At 38.4% G+C, this 20,293-nt stretch overlaps 1 protein-coding gene across 1 annotated transcript in view; it reads left to right on the top strand.

Annotated features, from left to right (window-relative positions):
* The window catches only part of LOC126474170 (cationic amino acid transporter 2-like), a 415,453-nt gene that overhangs the window by 294,045 nt on the left and 101,115 nt on the right, over window positions 1–20,293 (top strand). Inside the window, exon 4 of the mRNA XM_050101629.1 lies at window positions 14,115–14,243. Within this exon, the coding sequence (XP_049957586.1) occupies window positions 14,115–14,243 (129 nt within the window). The remainder of the gene's footprint in view (window positions 1–14,114; window positions 14,244–20,293) is intronic.

Raw genomic sequence — 20,293 nt, 5'->3', positions numbered from 1 at the left:
CTCATAATTCATATCACTATGTAGAAGTATACATGAGCCTTCACATGACTTGTTCTTGTGCAAAAGATACTTACTAATCAGAAGTTCCCTATTTTGTTTAGAATTTTAATTCTGCCCTCAGTAAACCAGTGCTCATTTAAACAAATAACTCTAATATTTGCACATTCTGACAGAATGATCATTGTTCTACACACAGTTCTAAAATAAGAGGTCATAAGCACTGACATGCCTGTAAACTAAACTGCAGGGTGAAATTCCTTCAAGATACAGGTGAAGTATGTGTAGAAATATGTGTGAAATATGTTAAAATATATGTGGCATGCTAGTACATGGCTGAATCTGCAGATGAAAGGTTCCTCCTAAAGCCATTGGTCGATTTAATACAAACTTAGTACACATGAAACTGCTGTATCTGCAAAGAAATAGGGCTACTGTTGGGATAAGAACCACCAACCTCCTGATGGGATAGGGTTGATTGGCAGAGAAGGGTGGTGGTGGAGGAGGAGGAGGAGGAGGAGGAGGAGGAGGAGATGGGGGGGGGGGAGAGAGAGAGAGAGAGAGAGAGAGAGAGAGAGAGAGAGAGAGAGAGAGAGAGAGAGAGAGAGAGACAGAGGGGGGGGGGGGGGGTAGGTTTCTACATTTATATCTATGCTCTGCAAACCACTGTAAGGTGCATGGCAGAGGGTATGTCCCATTATAGTTATTTGGGTTTCCTCCTGTTCCATTCACATATGGACTGTGGGAAAAACGATTGTTTGAAGGCCTCTTTGCATGCAGTAATTATTCTAATCTTATCCTCACAATCCCTATGTGAGCAATACATAGTGGGTTCTAGTATATTCCTAGAGTAATCATTTAAAGTGGGTTCTTGTAACTTTGTTAATAGACTCTCTCCGGATAGTTTATATCTACCTTAAATGGTCTTCCAATTCAATTCCTTCAGTATCTCTGTGACTCTCCCGCTTGGATCAAACAAACCTGTGCTAATTTGTGCTGTCCTCTATATATGTTCAGTATCCGGTGTTAGCCCTATTTGGTACAGGACCCACCGATTTTCACAATGTTCTAGAACCCGTTGCATGATTGATTTGTAAGCAATCTCCTTTGTAGACTGATTGCGCTTCTGCAGTGTTCTACCTACAAACCGAAGTCTACCACCTGCTTTATCCATGACTGAACTTATGTGATCATTCCATTTCATATCCCTACAAAGTGTTACGCTCAGGTATGGGTGCAAGTTAGCAGATTCCAACAGTGAGTTATTGATATTGTAGTCATAGGATACTACATTTTTTTCGTTTTGTGAAGTGCAAAAGTTTACATTTCTGAACATTTAAAGCAAATTGCCAATCTCTACACCACTTTGAAATCTTATCGAGATCTGACTGAATATTTCTGCAGATTTACCAGATTATTTTATGGAAATATATTAATGGTAAAAAATGCAGCAAATTTGAGCAACATGTGGGATATTATAGGTCAGTACAAAAGTAATGTAAAGTTCAATTTTTTTTTATAGATCCTGACACATGCAGTGTTAAAAGTGATCATCAACAGCAGTCAGTTAAACTTCTCTGAAGAACTAATTTTGTTAGAAATATAATTAAAAAATTCCATCCAACTGAAGTTTCTAAAATTATGCTTCACAAAAGCAACACCTTCGACTGAATCAACAGATAATCTGTTCCTTGTATATGCCCACTATGCTGTTATTAGTAAAAATACTATTTCAATGTTAGTGTTGTGTGTAGGAGTAGCAAAAACATTCTGAACTATTTTCAGCATTTCAGAGTAGCAGTCCTCATGCTTGCTGCCACTAAAATATGTGAACCACTTATCATTACAGGACAATCTCCAAAGCTCAGAGCTATGTTGCTGCAAAAATGTGTTCATATTACTTACCTCATCACAACAGTTTTCATCTATTAAAATCCCTTTATCACTCTGGAAATGTACACACTTTCATATGTCGTTAATGCATACTATATCATTTACACAACAGAAAATTTGATTTCTGAAAATGATGTGTGCTATTTATCCAAATAGTCCATATACTTGTTATACAACAAAACAGATTCCTGCTCAAAATTGTTATCTTCTTTATTGAGGCATTCCTCTGCAGCACTCTTCAGTGTTCTTTTTGTCTATAGTAACATGAAATTACTATCCACTCTGTTCTTAGAAGAGAACACACATTATCTAATATTGCAATCGTCTCAAAAATGAACGTTTCAAGCTGTTTTATCCGATGGCGAAACAAGTACATGGATGATTGTAAGTGATATAAATAAGCCTTACACAAACTGTTTTCTAAGAACATATTTAGAACTTCAGGAGCATTGTGTGCCAACAGAAAGTAATATTTTAAAGCCTCATTGAATTCCTCACTTCTTACTGTACATATGGAAAAGTAATTGTATGACCTGAAAACAGTACACTCTAAATCTACTTTTACTCTATCTGGACCATACTGAATAGCATCGTTATGAATGTGAGCAGGACAGCCCATTCCAACCAAATTTTCGTTACTGTATCACTTTACTTTGGTGAATTCATTTTTACCCTTTAGTGGACTTACGCAACTGGAATTTGTGTTTGTATTGTCAGCTCCAAATGCTATACATTTCTTTTCTATTATTAACCCTACCAAAGTATGTTGAACATATGATAATATTGTTTCACCAGTTTCATTTGGAGTAGTTCCAGCTTTGTCTACCTTTGTCTGTTTACAACCAGCTTTGAGGCCAAAATATTGTACTAAAACAGCAAATACTTTCTGTGGACCATGATTACTATGGTTAATAGTAACAAGGAAACAAGAAATTTCTTCAAGATATTGTACTGTCAAATCAACAAAAATTCGTGCAAGGCTTCTGTCAATGATCACTTTAGTGTTTATTCTTGTGCACAAAACTTTCTTCACAATATCACAATTGCGGTATAGTTTTGCATTTAGTTTAGGCACACAGTCCATGGATTTGTACGATGTATGGTGATAAACAGCGTGAAAAGCAAGGGTTGCCTCTGCAGCTCTAATACAATATGTTGACTGTGTGGGCTGAGCAAAGAAGCCTTTAATATTTGAAGTACTAGCAGAATTTAGTGAATTTTTCTCTTTCCTAGAAGACAGGTGTACTTTCAGATCTTGCACATCAACAAGAGGAAAGTTCATCATATTAAAATAATGATAATTTACCAAAAGTCTGCCCCTGGTAGCTGAGTGGTCAGTGTGACAGAATGTCAATCCTAATGGCCTGGGTTCGATTCCCAGATGGGTCTGAGATTTTCTCCACTCAGGGACTGGGTGTTGTGTTGTCCTGATCATCATTACTTCATCCCCATCAACGCACAAGTCACTGAAGTGGCGTCCAGACTTGCACCCGGCGAATGCTCTACCCAATGGGAGGCCCTAGTCACACGACATTTACATTTTTATTTTATGTACCAAAACTGGCAAACATAAATTAAAACGCTTTAAATAATTGCTATAGCATTATGTGTATCAGTCACACACATGAAAGATTAAAAAGAAGAAAGAACTATTTTATAACCTCACCGTTGTGTGCAACAGAAATTTACATTTCTCAAGGACAAATAAGGCATTGTATTTTAATTACAATGTGTCATTGAATTTGTATTGCTATTCCAGATTGTAACAAAAGCATTGTGAATTAACAGTTGACTTTCCACTTCCTGATTATTTGGTAACCAGAATGCAAATGGAAGAATGAGAATAAAGCATTGCTTTGCGTTGCTTCATAGTGCAAATGCTGCATTATCGTGTCTCTCATTTAGTGAGACTAATGAAGGAGTATACTCTTTGATTGCAGCCAGTGTTGGGGGTAGCTATTTTGCCAGTTGTGCCTAATTCATTTTTACCTTCCCAGTTGCCATTTCATTTTCTAATGATCACTACTCATTTCTGAAAATGTATAACTTTTAGAGACTCTTCCAAATTTCCTCACAGATGCCAGATAAATAGCTGAACATGTTCAGGAATTTCTGTTCCCTGAGAGAGGGGGTAGGACAAGATGGATACAGATAGGGGGAGAGGAGATGGACAGAGAGAGGTTGGAGGAAGGAGGAGATGAGCACAGAGGGTGCAAGGGTGCAAGGGAGGTGGGCGACGGGCAGAGGGGGCTGGAGGGAGGTGGGCGACGGGCAGAGGGGGCTGGAGGGAGGTGGGCGACGGGCAGAGGGGGCGGGAGGGAGGTGGGCGACGGGCAGAGGGGGCGGGAGGGAGGTGGGAGACGGGCAGAGGGGGCGGGAGGGAGGTGGGAGACGGGCAGAGGGGGCGGGAGGGAGGTGGTAATTGGCATAGATAGTGGGGAGGACGAGGTGTGCTAATAGAAGACTGGAATAAATACATACCTATTGACGATGAAACACAGAAATTGCATCCGAATTTAATACAAAAGGCACAATGCCGACTTAAGTACAAGAGGACTGACACTCTATCTTTCTATGATATGAACTTCTCCTGTGAGTCCAGTTTTCGATTCCGATGCTTCACGTATGAGCAATAGATTTGAAAATATGATGGATGGCATCATATCGTTGTAAGCTCTGATGACTTAAAAAACTGTCATCTGATTTGTTTCATTCTATCGTACTGAATGTTGTGTGCTAAAATTTCTTCACATATGTTATATCACCTAAAAAACACAATTGAAACACAATTGTATTGCACTTCAACATGCATCAGCATTAATTGTTCATTTGTGTAACACACGTGAAACTTAGGTATCAACACTTTGAAGTGTGACATCGAAGCATACTTTTTCTAAGTGGTGGTGTGATAAAAAAGTGACCCGAGCCAGTGAGGTGTGAACAAAGTAGGAAACTTAACTATGAATCAAACTACCAGTACTGAACCCATAAAATTATAAATAACTTGTTAAAGTAATTTTTTGTTTGAAACATTGTATAGAATTTGTATAATCTTTAGTTATTCCAGAGCAACATCAACAACTGTAATTCATACAATTAACTAAATTCAGATGATCCTGTATGCTGGGCATAAGGGAAGGTGCACATTCCTTCAAAATAGTTGCCCAATCTGTAGGAAGGAAGTTCTAATATTCTGCAAACTACTGCAAAGTCTATGACAAGGGGTGCCATCAATTGTACCACATATTAGAGATTCTTTGTGCTCTGTTCACATATGGAGCATGGAAAGAGTGACAGTGTAATTGCTTGTGTTCATGTTGTAATTAGTCTAGTCTTGTCTTTGGGACTAATATGTATGGGTTTGTAGCACAGTATTTTTGTCAATTTCTCACCTGATGCTCATTGCTAGGGTAGGGCCAATGCATTTGACAATGATAGGGTGTTTCTGTGTGACATCAATACGGAGAAGCTGTAGCAGCACAAGACATGTTCTCACATTCTGTTATGATACTATTCCACTTAAAATAACATTTATTTACAAAAGCTGAAAGGCAATGTAATGAATTATGGGTAGGATAGATACATACATGCAACTGGTATTGAGTATTATTAGTTGCTAAGTCCTAAATCTACAAAATTCGTATGTTGCTTTTCTCGTAATGACAAGAGTGAAACTAGATTATGACTGATCTTGACATGTGTATGCTAGTACACAATATTTTGTAGTAGATAACTTATAACCTACTGTCATTCATTTTTAATAGTACTGCATATGCAACAATGAGATTTTTCAGCCTAGTGAACACATTTTGTGAGTTCCAATCAGCAGTAGTAACTAATTGCATACTTTTCATGGAGATATGGAGTACCATCAACAAGAAAATGTCAATTCTGATTACTTGAAACATTAACCAAAATGCCGACCACACACTGAAAATAATTAGACACCCATATTTTCAGAATTGGAAATCCCTTTTACTTATATAAATGTAAGTTTTTGTGGACAAAGAATGTGAACGAAAGGTTTTAGTTATAATTTTGACTCCAGTGGTTCCTTTTTTTCCATTTGGTGAGATATTTAATTTGTGGGTCTATGAAGACTTTTTGTAATTCAGCATTGAGACGAAACTGAAGCCAATGGCATTGCTTCTTCTTTCTCTGTGAAGCATGAGTCAGTAATTTTTCTTTTTCCTTTTTCTTTTCTTTTTCTTCCCAGTGTATTATTTTCTGTTACCTTTCTCAAGATTTGTAATTTAAGCAGTTTTCTATTTCTGTGCTTCGTCCAACTTTTTTCTTGTTCAGTGACAGTGAACCTAATTGTGGTTACCATATTTTAATGTTCAAAAACTTTTGGGCATTCAAATAATGTGATTTATTTCACATATCTTTCATTTCCTTGGGCCTTTTTCAGGAAATCTGTTTTTGACAGTCAGTCCTGTCATAGTACTGATGATATTACATTTTTCATTTTGTACAGTACATTTACACTTTCAACAATGAGCTTACTCTGCTCATCTATCCATTGGACATTTAGCAGAGAAAATGATGGCTCTACAGCTGCATTATGTGCAGCTATGGCAGAATAGTACTGTGCTGCCTTCAACAATTCAATGCAGTCAACACTATAGATACTACTCATGCATTGGTATCATTCCTCAGAAAGAATTTTCCCTATCAGAGTTGCAGAGTTCATCCTGTAGTATGTTCTTAAAGCACTTATTTCATCAAAGAGTACAGAATCGTCAATAACAATATTAACACCTTTCAAAAATAAGTTTTTTTTCCACTACTGCTGTTCTGTCTCTTTCCAGAGTAAACCACAGAAATACATCTTCCCTTGTTTACCTTATCTTCACAAAAGAAAAGAAAAAGTAAAGTGTAAAGTGTGAAGAGTCACGTTGTTGTAAACTTTACACATGAAGCAGACCACAGCAAAGACACGCTAGAGAGCAAACAAATCATAGCAGAATACATTTACAAAATGTGCAATAAATTTTCTGGATGACTGTTACCAGAATCATGGTTCAAATAAAATGAGTGATAAGTAAGTAATATACATTGTTTATTAAAAAGGGGTGGCTCTGCAAAAATTCCTATGCTCATGTATATTCAGTTGAGCAATTATTTTGAAATGCATGACCTCCTTTGCAACAAATGGTATGAATTTCAGCAAGATAAAAATACCACTGCAGCTGTTCTGGAAATTGTTGTTCAGACTTTAACGCCTTTCAAAAATAAGAAGATAGTGTCACTTGTATTATGTGATAACAGTAAAGCATTAGAATGCATTTCTTTTAATATATCATTAACAAAATTAGAGTATTATTGTGTACAAAAATCTACATTAGCAGTAATTTCTTTGTGCCTTAAACAACAGAAGACAGTTTGTCTCAGTTAGAAATACACTCCCCTTAGTTGAAATTAGTACAGGTGTTCGACAGGACTCTGTCCTTTTCCCTTTCTTTTTTATTGTGCTTTCAATGACCTACATCATTGTGTATCACAGTCGATTATCTGCTATGCTGATGACACAACTTTACTTACTGTGCGTCAAGACATCCAAGCTCTTGATCAGATTATGCAAGAAACTCTTGATTCTATCTTAAAATGGTTTGCAGCCAATAAACTTGTTTGTAATCGAGACAAAACCCAAAAGCTTATGTTAGGACTGTCTAAGAATGTAGGTAATAATGTATCAAACTCTCAGGAAATGAAATGAAATGAAATGAAATGAAATGATCATATGGCATTGATGGTCAGGACACCCCATCCAGGGTGACGCCACACTGGGTGACTTGTGCATTGGTGGTGGTGGTGGTGGTGGTGGTGGTGGTGGTGGTGGTGATAACACAACACTCAGTTTATAACTGGAGAAAATTCCCAACCCAGACAGGTATCAAACACGGGTCTGCTACATGGTAGGCAAACATGTTAACTCTCAGCTAAGCAGGTGGACAAACTCACAGGAATGTATATTGATGCCAAACTCAGTTGGGAAGAGCATATAGACCATGTCTGTAAAAAGATCTCGTGAGTGCGCTAACTCATATGGAAACAGATATAGTCTTCAATAATTAATGATCTCCTTATGATATATTTCATGCTCTTTGCTATGTGTATCATATGGCCTACTCTTAGGAGGATGTTCTCTGCAGATCACTAAAATTTTTAAACACCCCCCCCCCCCCCCCCCCCGCCCCCCCCCCCAAAAAAAGCTGTCCATGTTTAATGCAAGACTCTCTTTTTACCAAGTGTAGGGTACTAACAGTGGTGAATCTGTCTGTCTATGAGTCCACACTCTTTGTCAAGAATGACATTAAAGAATGAATTATCAGGGAAACTATTTATGAGCATGACAATAGAAATAAGGGAGAAAATGACAGACCAAGGCACAGGCTAGCAATAACACAAAGCTCCCATACAGTGAATCCCATCAAAAGGTTTTACAAGTTTCCTCTCAATGCTCAATCCTTGCCATTTAAAAAACTAAAATTATATGTATGACTGGCTGACAAAAAATCAATGTTACAATATTAAAAAAATCTGGAAAATGGACTACGTTAATATTAATATTAAAAGCTATAACTATTTATAAGATAATTAGTATACACATATAATATGAATGTTAATTTTAGTAAGTTGATTGCATCTGTAACTTGCTATAACTGGAAAACCCTATTCTACTGGAAGGGGTCAATGGCGAATAAAGAATCTGAGTAGTGGGTTAAGCCCAAGTTTGATGTTCACAAGCTTTCCTTCAATCATTTGTTTGTGATCCCATTTGGTTAGATGCTGGAACAGCAGCTAAAGTGTGTTTAATAAGGTTCACTGCAGTCTGCTTTAATATCTTCATTCGTGGAAGTATCAATAATTTGGCATATGGCTCTTATATGCAATTGTCCTATTTAAAATTATTCTGCAGATAATATCGTTCTCAATGTAAATGCAATTAATACTTGTACATAACTGAACCTCCTGATCTCATGTTTCTGGGTCTTTGGTAAATTTAGTTAGTCTCCTGATTATAGTTTTCAAGTACAGCTACAGCCCAATTCAGCATTATTAATGTCAAGCACAACAAACAAACGTGATATAATAGAAAAAAATAGCAACCATTCCAAACTTAATATCTTATCATGTAAGAGCATGCACAAATGACTAAAGCTTTTCAACAGTGATGTAATACACAGAATGCGTGCACACATTGGAACACCTATGTGTTCAGTACCTCCTGTGTTTTTCTTATTTGGTGTCACTCCTATTACTGGAGCAATATTATAAGATAGGGCGCATGAGTGCTTTGTAAGTGATTTTTGTTGTAGAAGTCTGCAGCTCATGGTCTAGTGGCGGGGCCATGGGTTAGATTCCCAGCCAGGTTGGGGATTTTTCTCTGCCCGGGGACTGGGTGTTCGTGTTGTTCTCATCATTTCATCATCATTCGTGACCATAGTCAGATTGTATTGTGTAAAGATTGGGACTTCGAATGGGTACTGATAACTGCGCACTTGAGCACCCCACAAACCCATCATCATCATCATTATTGTCATCGTCATTGTCTGTTGTAGACTATCTCTGTTTTCCAAGTTCATTACAAATGAATCAAAGTATGCCAACAGCTTTACCTACCTACACCTGTTTAATCATACTACCTTGTATCGCATCTGTTACACACAGATATTTGTCTGAGATGTTGGTACTACCCTTTTGAGAAGTGCACAACTGTACATTTCTGGTGTAAAATTAGTATATAGGATGTATCTTAATTAGTAGAGAAAACATTCTAGTGAACATGGATCTATAAAGGAGCAACTTGCAAGATAAAGTTAACATTTCAAAAAGTTAACAAATTGGATACGTTTATACTAACTAGGACAATATTTTATACTATAGTCAGTGGTGACCTTATAACAGTAATATTCAGCATGTCGCAAAATTTATGGTACAACTTTCTGTTACAGCATCCAAACTAATTAAGATATTCACACAATGTTTGGCTTATGTGACACACTGTTTTGCAAAGTTTTGTCATTCAATGAATTCCATCTTGTGCACCTTTGGTGACATGCACAACATCCAGTCTGTGTTCAAGCTCTATCCACACTTGGTGCAACATAAACACATCAGCTGTGGCAATGGCAGCAACAATTTGGTTCTTTAAATCATTGTTGTGGTTGACAGACTTTTTGGTAGACTCTGTCATTGACAAGACCCCATAGAAAGAAGCCCATTAGTTTAATGTCAGATGAGGTAGGAGGCCAGAGAATTGGACCACCCATGCCATTCCAGCAATCTGAGAAAACCTGGTAGAGGACATCTCGCTCAGTCCGAGCCCAATGTGATAGTGCACTATCTTAGAAAAAAACTATGTATGGGCAGTCAGCCAATTATGACAACACCAACAGCTCCAATATATCAAGGTCATGGTTAAAATTAACTTTCTTTTCTGAGGAGAAAAAAAGAAGCCTCACAATGTGATAAACATTAAAAAAGACCATACATTCACTTTCAGGGTGCCACACACCCCTTCCACTGCAGTATGTGGATTGGTTGTGCATTGTATGTGAACATTATACTTGTTTATCCTACACACACATGAAATATTGCTTTGTCAGAAAATCGTGCAATAGATGCATCTGTAAACATCCCAAAGAACCTGTTGCATGGTTGCTCTAGGGATTTTCTGCCCTGTGATGGTGAGCAAGATGTATGAGACAGGCAAAATACCCTCAGACTTCAAGAAGAATATAATAATTCCAGTCTCAAAGAAAGCAGGTATTGACAGATGTGAAAATTACTGAACTATCAGTTTAATAAGTCACAGCTGCAAAATACTAATGCGAATGCTTTACAGACAAATGGAAAAACTGGTAGAAGCCGACCTCGGGGAAGATCAGTTTGGATTCCAGAGAAATATTGGAACACGTGAGGCAATACTGACCCTACGACTTATCTTAGAAGAAAGATTAAGGAAAGGCAAAATTACATTTCTAGCATTTTTAGACTTGGAGAAAGCTTTTGACAATGTTGACTGGAATACTCTTTCAAATTCTAAAGGTGGCAGGGGTAAAATACAGAGAGCGAAAGGCTATTTACAATTTGTACAGAAAGCAGATGGCAGTTATAAGAGTCGAGGGGTATGAAAGGGAAGCAGTGGTTGGGAAGGGAGTGAGACAGGGTTGTAGTCTCTCCCTGATGTTATTCAATATGTATATTGAGCAAGCGATAAAGGAAACAAAAGAAAAGTTCAGAGTAGGTATTAAAATCCATGGAGAAGAAATAAAAACTTTGAGGTTCACCGATGATATTGTAATTCTGTCAGAGAAAGCAAAGGACTTGGAAGAGCAGTTGAACGGAATGGACAGTGTCTTGAAAGGATGGTATAAGATGAACATCAACAAAAGCAAAACGAGGATAATGGAATGTAGTCAAATTAAATTGGGTGCTGCTGAGGGGATTAGATTAGGAAATGAGACACTCAAAGCAGTAAAGGAGTTTTGCTATTTGGGGAGCAAAATAACTGATGATGGATGAAGTAGAGATGATATAAAATGTAGACTGGCAATGGCAAGGAAAGCGTTTCTGAAGAAGAGAAATTTGTTAACATCGAGTATAGATTTAAGTGTCAGGAAGTCGTTTCTAAAAGTATTTGTGTGGAGTGTAGCCATGTATGGAAGTGAAACATGGACGATAAATAGTTTGGACAAGAAGAGAATAGAAGCTTTAGAAATGTGGTGCAACAGAAGAATGCTGAAGATTAGATGGGTAGATCACATAACTAATGAGGAGGTATTGAATATAAGTGGGGAGAAGAGGAGCTCGTGGCACAACTTGACTAGAAGAAAGGATCGGTTGGTAGGACATGTTCTGAGGCATCAAGGGATCATCAATTTAGTACAGGAGGGCAGCGTGGAGGGTAAAAATCGTAGAGGGACACCAAGAGATGAATACACTAAGCAGATTCAGAAGGATGTAGGCTGAAATAGGTACTGGGAGATGAAGAAGCTTGCACAGGTTAGAGTAGCATGGAGAACTGCATCAAGCCAGTCTCAGGACTGAAGACAACAACAACAACAACACGATACCCACTCAACAGACTTCTGCAGTGAACTTGAAACAGCCAAGTGTAACTGTTCTGCCAGCCTCACTTTTTCCATGTCATTGTGTGTGGTGCTGTATGCCAATAATAATAATAATAATAATAATAATAATAATAATAATAATAATAATCAAATACAATCCTTAGAAATAATACAATTTCAGGACGACATACAGATTATTTTTCTGTATACGTCAGTTTGTAAGTTACATACTAAAGATCTGTTTGTATTAATAAATTTTATATTTTGATGCATTTTGCATTTGGTAATATACAAATAACATCATCACAAATATTGTTGTTATCAACATTAGATCAGTTGTGAGTTGCTTAAAACTATGAAGAGCTCTTTTTATAAAGATCAGGTTTTTACCTATGGAAGAAAAAGGTTTTTCAATGAGAATTCTCTTTAGACAGTCTTTTAATTTGTTAGTAGAAAGGTCTGTGAAACTTTTTGATAGGGGATTGGCTAGCTTCAGACCAGCATGAAGTGCATTTTTTTCATATAAAGCTGTTCTGTGGCTACTTATAGGGTATCTGAATTTTTGTCTTGTATCACACTGGTGCAGGTTACAGTTGAAATTTGGATTTGTTGTTTTCACAAGCAATATAACTTTCAATATGTATACACCTCTAATGGTAAGCACACTTCGTTTTGGGAACAGGTTGCCACGTGATTCTCTGTGTTTCAAAACACAAATAATTGTGATAACTTCTTTCTGTAGTGTTAATTATGTGCTTAAGTTGGCTTGGGTTGTTGTGCCCCATATTTCTACAGCATGGTTTAAATTGGATCAGAGTAGTGTTTGATTAGCAGTTTTTAGTACACACATATGCTTACAATATTTGCTAATAATGTTTATGGCAAATACATCCTTTGACAGCTTACAGGTTATGGAATCTTAATGCATGTTCCATTTGAGGTTGTTCTGGATTGTGATTCCCAAGAATTCTATCCATTTTTCCTTTTTTACAATACCATTTCCAGTGGATAATTTCATGCCAAATTCTGTTTGTTTCCTTGTGTTAAATTTCATTATTGCAGCCTTTGAAGCACTTACATTTAGATGGCTTTCATTGAAATACTAGACTATTTTGTGGGTCACACTGTAGTCCAGCACCTCCAAACTGTCATGGGCTTTGTGTTTGCACACAATAGATGTATAAACTGCATACAATATTTTTTACATTTAGGAGAAAAATACTGTGTATCACTAACATAAATCAAGAAAAGGAGCCCCAAGACAGACCCTCGAGACACTCCACAATCGTCATCAGTAACTCTGGATCTGAAAGACCCACTGTTTATTTTAAGCAAGACAAATTGTTTTCTACTGCTCATGTGTGATTTTATTAATTCATACCTGGTTCCTCTAATAACCAATTTCCACATCTGATAATAGGGTGATGTTGACCAAATTAAAAGCTTTTTGTAGATCAAGGAACACTCCAATAACATACTCCTTGTTCCCTGTCACAGATATTATTTTGTCTATTAATTGTGCCGCAGCTACTGAAGTTGACTTGTTTTTCATAAAGCCATTTTGATTTTCAAATATTAAGTTGTGTTGACTCAGGAATGTCGTTAGGCTAGTATAAATAACTTTCTCAACTTCAAAATAATGTCCTTGCCACTCGGCCTCTTCATCCACTTGTACTGCCATTACCCACTACACAATAATGCTTTCTCTCTGCATAAAATGCCTGTACCACTGGTGTATCAACATCAGTGAGGGTGGCTGCTTCCTATACTATATTCAGAAAATTCTTTGAACTATTATGTTTGATTTGTTTTGAATAAACCATTCCACACACTGAGCATTTTCGTCAACTGTTGTCATTATGCTTCACTCACGACAACCTGTAACACACACACAGTGAAGCTTTGAGAGTTTGTCTCTCACATAAGCCGAACATTATGTGAATATCTCAATTAGTTTCAGTGTATTTTTTTTTTCAGTCCAAATATAGCACAATACATTTTTGTCATATAGCAATATCTATCTTAAACTTTATTTTGTATCCTTTATCCTGTGTTGTATTTTCAGTCTGCATTACCAGATTGTGCCAAATAAATAACAGAAATGTCAGTAACAGTGGAAAATAATGGTTGTTTTTGTTGTTCCAGGAATATGCTATGCAGAATTTGCTGCTCGTGTGCCTCGTGCTGGATCAGCATATGTCTACAGTTATGTCTGTGTTGGTGAATTTGTTGCATTTGTCATTGGATGGAATCTTATTCTGGAGTATGTAATTGGTAAGTTGATTTTGCAATCTAAGCATCACGTAGCTTTTTTTTTATAAATCCTTTATTGTTATTATTATTATTATTGTTACTATTACTATTGCTATTATTCTAAGATGAAATCGATTCACAAAATAAACTGTTTCTAGCTCAGTGGAGATATTTGTTGTGTCACAAAATATGTTGGCCACCTATTTAGTAATATGTAAGACAGATATCAGTATTCCTTCACCAGAAAGCTATGGTTATCCACATTTCACATTCTGTGTGGTTAGTTACACAGTATGTCACTCACTGCAGCTCTAAACTGAGGATAACACAAGTTTTTTTTTTTTTTTTTTTTTTTTTTTTTTTTTTTTTTTTAAATGCTGACTGGAAAGGGCCAACTTCAATTGCCCTCCCCCCTCATATTTTTTTCTGAAATGGAAAAACACATGTAATTAAATCATCCTGTTTGCTTAGCATATGAGTTATTTAAACTACATTCTGCATTTGGTGTTTTGCTTTCGGGTGCAAATCTGATTAAGTTTTGTGGTTGTCCAACACCAAAACACGTTTATGTATAGTTGTTCATGCAACAAACACAACTGTAGATTCACTCCAAAACATTGGAATGTGTGCCATTGTGCTTTATTAATAGTCATATTGTACACTATTCTGGTGTGGCTGGAAGATCTGTGTATCACCCTTAAGAACTGCGAGTTCTCAAAACCTATCTCTTGTAAGGTTAACATTGAAGACTGGGCTGAATACAGTATGTGTCCTGTGGTAGGGACACCTTACTAGGCTCAGCTAACTGAGGAAACTGTGAAAAATGGGAAATCCCAAGAAACCAACACTGAAGTGCAGGAGTTATGTATTTTCTGCCCTTGCATGTAACTGTAATGGACATACTTAGGTGGTACAGAGCAACTACACAACAATTAAAATGCTGCAAGAAGTGTAGTGCTACCAGTGCTAGCTGCAGAGAAATGGTGGAAGCGGGTGGGGTGGTTTGGACAGTAGAGAGAAAGGAAAAAGAGGGGTGAGGCAGTGGGGACAGATTAGCAGAGATTCAAGCTGGCATATTGCAAGAGTGCATGATGTGTTGGTAATGGATCTGAATAATTTTTTCTTTCCGTGGTATCATATTCTATATTCCCCAATTCTCTTGTTGAACTAAGTCAATTTTTGTTGCCATAACTGTTCACATAGTATTTTTACATAAGCAAAAACACTTTTGCTGAGATAGCAGCAATGTGTCATCATCATCTACTGTTGCCTGTTACCTGTTTTCATTGTGTTTACGAAGTGAAATTGCATGCACTGCCACAGATGATTTTGCAGGGACAGTGCTCTTTATTGCTTGCTTTTCATTCACTCTCAGAAAGGATGTACATAGTTACATACAGCTTGACTACTGACTCATCTCCCAACTGTTATACTGTGGTTTGCTGTAGCAAAAGAAAGTTTTCATTATGCAGGAATTACCGCTGTGGAAATTCAAGATATTGTAACTGTGCCTCAGACAGAAGAATCTTGTAGGAAGATAAAAACTGTGCTGATATGAAGAGTAGTCACTTCAGAACAAGACTGCATCCAACAAGTGCTGACGCAAAAAGGTGTTGGGGATCATGAGCTGCTCCAGTAGCTCTGTTACTCACCAGGCAAAGTGAGTGTCAGTACTATTCCTGACAACCTGTTATGTACAAAATGGAGCAACCATCCACTGTCACTACTTAAGATAATAATAGCATCTAAAACGGAGATGTCACGGGATGTCATTGCAGAACTTGCAGACCACATAGACGAGGCTATCACTCCCACAGGAGTTAGCACTCCAGTAGAGCCAAGCAGCAGCAGCAGCAGCAGCAGCAATGGTGGTCGCTTGCCAATTATTATTCATTGGCGGTGAAGGTAGACATTCTATGCAAACAGCTCAGTGAACTACTGTCGGACAGAAGATATCATTGTCACAAGTCTCGGAGCTGATCCTTAAATAACACCTTGTTTTGTGATTCCGGACAGTTTGACAAACAAGCACATGAGTACCCAAGTTCTTGCTCATTCCCAAATACCAGTGCCAGTCAATCTTAGGCCCAGATGACTGCCAGGCAGGATCACCATACCTGTTTATTAATAACATGAGGTCTGGACTAAAGTATCTAGTTGATAAGGTTCATATTTGAGTGTATTGCCATGGACCTCGATGCATCAGTGGTGATCACTGACCACACTCTGTTTGTCGGCTGTTAACAGTTCCCCAATATCGACATATGGAACACACCATATGGAATTAAACTCTGTACTGTGCAGTGAATTGATTAGGGACTTCAGCGGCACTGAAGTCTCGGAGCCAATCATCTGTGTGGATTTCCTGGTGTACTACCAGCTGATGCCAGACATGGCAAGTTCCCGACTTGTGGACAGTGTGACTGGCCTGATTGCAACCCAGTTCCACTGCAGTGTGACCACACACAGCACCAAACTGATACAAGTGAAGGACTGTAAGTACACTTCTATATTATGCCAATTTCCTGCTCCCACTAGGCCCCTGGAGCTCCAAAATAGGTGCAGCATAATAATGTACATTTTATTAAAATCACGGATGGACTCTCCAGCATCATGTAGGCCTTAATGTTTGGTACTGGATCACCTGGCAGTAGCTAAAGCCAAGTTTGCTATTATGTTGAAAGAAGGCATTATTCAATGATCAAGTGGTCCATGGTTGCCTTCACTGCACCTGGTTCCTAAGAAGAGTGGAATGTGGCGTGTTACAGTGCTTAATGTAAGAATTGTGCCACAGAATTACCAAGTTCAGTTTTTGTGATAATATAGTGCTTTGCATGGTTCAACGATCTTTAGTGTGCTGGATTGTGCCAAGGCTTGTACTCAGACACTTGTAGCAAAGAAGATATATCAAAAAGAGCAATTATTACACCATTCAGGTTGTTAGAGAGCATGTTTATGACCTTTGGTTTAATCAGTACAGACCAAACCTGGCAAAGATTTCTTGATTCTGTGCTACTAGGCCTACCCTTCTGCTTTGCTTATCTTGATCTTTTCAACCACTGAAGAACAATGTCAACAAAACCTCACAGTTGTGTTTCAATGGTTGGAACAGCGCAACATCATTTTTAACACAGCCAAATGTATGTTCAGGTGACCTGAAGTCAATTTTCTTGGTCATCATGTATCTTCTGCAGGCTCCCTCCCCATGCCGGACAAGGTTGAAGCTATTCTGCAGATACAAAAGCCAAGCACCATCAAGGAGCTATGTCATTTCCTTGGGATACTAAATTTTTATTGCCAGCATGTACTGTGGGCAGCAGAGCTACAAAAACCATTAACTGCAGCACTTTGTGGCCCAAAGATTAAAGGACACTCTCCGATGCAGTGGACTGAGGCGATGAGCTCTACATTTGACACCACTAAACAAAGCATGGCGAACGCTGCACTTCTGGCACATCCCTTAGTGATGGTGGTTGATGGAAGCCTAACTGTTATAGGCACTGTATTGCGACAATGAACACATGGCTTGCCTTTTATTCTCAAAAAACTTTTGCCATTGTAGCAGAAATGAGGTACATAGAACTGAGAACTTTACACCATGTACGAAGCAATCGGATGCTTTAAGCGATAGATAGAAGCAAAAGATTTCACTATCTATAAGACCATAAACTGTTAATGCATGGCTTCAGGCAGAATAGCAACAAAAGTCCATGATGATACAATGATCTGGAATTTGTAATGCAATTTACCATCATCATCATCACAGCATTGATACTGAGATTTATTGTAATACTGTTTAGAGTCTTGTGAGGCAGATGCATGAGAACATATAGCTGACATGTAATGCATGTGTTGTTGATTCATTAAGAGAAGTTAGAGTTTTACTTTATAGGACATACATTGAGTTCAACTTCCCTGTGTGTGTTATTCCACTGTAACAAGAAAAGTCTCTTTCAGCATCTTCGATGTGATGGATCAGAGTCCATGGGGAAGAAGCTGTGACATTGTAAAAGGGACTGAATAGCAGGACCCTCACAGCACTGGTATTGTATGACAACCACAAGAAAAAGTAAAAGAAGAAAGAAACCTAGCAAGATAAGGAAGTTAGGGATTGACTAGTGGACTGTTTAAACAGCCTATTCATAACAACCCCATTAGGGAAATAAAGACCAACAAAACATTCCAGTTCCTTATGTGAGCTCAGATTGGTGGGCCATGGATGCAGCTGACGTCGGACCTAGAGAACTCAAAGGAATGACTGGCTTGATAGCTGAGATAGTGCCAGTAGTGTCAGTGTCGTCGTAACTGCCGTCTGCTTCACGTCTGCTGTGCAGCGAGCTACCTTAATTTAAGTATTAACTGTATTTTTCTTACTCCTCATCCGAGATGTGGAGGAGGCCCTGCTGGCGGTGATAGAGAGCACTGGGTGCACCCGACTGCAAATTGTTGCTCATGTCGGCACCAATGACTCTTGCCGTCTGGGTTCAGAGGTCATCCTCAGTTCGTACAGGCAGTTGGCGGAATTGGTGAAGGCAGAAAGCCTCGCTAGTGGGGTGGAATCTGAGCTAACTATCTGTAGTATCGTTCCCAGAACCGATGGCGGTCATCTGGTTTGGAGCCGAGTGGAAGGCTTAAACCAGAGGCTCAGACGATTCTGCGGAGATCTGGGGTGCAAATTTCTCGACCTCTGCCAACGGGTGGAGAAATGTAGGGTCCCCCTGAATAGGTCAGGCGTGCACTACATGCTGGAAGTGGCTACAAGGGTAGCGGAGTACGTGTGAAGTGCACATGGGGGTTTTTTAGGTTAGAGAATTCCCTCCCTAGGCCCGACAAGACGCTTCTTGAGACGCGGCAATGTAGGAGTAGGAAAAATGCAACAGGGAATAACAATATTAATGTTCTAATAGTAAACTGCAGGAGCGTCTATAGAAAGGTCCCAGAACTGCTCTCATTAATAAACAGTCACAACGCCCATATAGTGCTAGGGACAGAAAGTTGGCTGAAACCAGACGTAAACAGTAATGAAATCCTAAACTCAGATTGGAATGTATACTGCAGAGACAGGCTGGATAGTGAAGGGGGAGGCGTGTTTATAGCAATAAGAAGTGCAATAGTATTGAAGGAAATTGACGGAGATCCGAAATGTGAAATAATTTGGGTGAAGGGCACGGTTAAAGCAGGCTCAGACATGGTAGTTGGATGTCTCTATAGGCCCCCTGGTTCAGCAGCTGTTGTGGCTGAGCACCTGAAGGATGATGTGGAAAACATTTTGAGTAGATTTCACCACCATGTTATAGTTCTGGGTGGAGATTTTAATTTGCCGGATATAGACTGCGAGACTCAAACGTTCATAACTGGTGTCAGGGACAAAGAATCCAGTGAAATTTTTTTAAGTGCTTTATCTGTAAACTACCTTGAGCAGTTAAACAGAGAACCGACTTGTGGCGATAACATATTAGACCTTCTGGTGACAAACAGACCCGAACTATTTGAAACAGTTAATGCAGAACAGGGAGTCGGCAATCATCAAGCGGTTACTGCATTGATGATTTCAGCCGTAAGTAGAAATATTAAAAAAGGTAGGAAGATTTTTCTGTTTAGCAAAAGTGACAAAAAGCAGATTACAGAGTACCTGACGGCTCAACACAAAAGTTTTGTCTCAAGTACAGACAGTGTTGAAGATCAGTGGACAAAGTTCAAAACCATCATACAATATGCGTTAAATGAGTATGTGCCAAGCAAGATCATAAGAGATGGAAAAGAGCCACCGTGGTACCATAACCGAGTTAGAAAACTGCTGCAGAAGCAAAGGGAACTTCACAGCAAACATAAACATAGCCAAAGCCTTGCAGACAAACAAAAATTATGCAAAGCGAAATGTAGTGTGAGGAGGGCCATGCGAGAGGTGTTCAATGAATTCGAAAGTAAAGTTCTGTGTACTGACTTCACAGAAAATCCTAAGAAATTTTGGTCTTATGTCAAAGCGGTAGATGGATCAAAACAAAATGTCCAGACACTCTGTGACCAAAATGGTACTGAAACAGAGGATGACAGACTAAAGGTCGAAATAC

This window comes from Schistocerca serialis, chromosome 4 (assembly GCF_023864345.2).
Source record: "Schistocerca serialis cubense isolate TAMUIC-IGC-003099 chromosome 4, iqSchSeri2.2, whole genome shotgun sequence".
Classification (NCBI taxonomy): Eukaryota; Metazoa; Arthropoda; class Insecta; order Orthoptera; family Acrididae; genus Schistocerca; species Schistocerca serialis.
The sequence above is the reverse complement of the archived record's forward strand: the minus strand, read 5'-3'. Positions and strand labels throughout refer to the sequence as shown.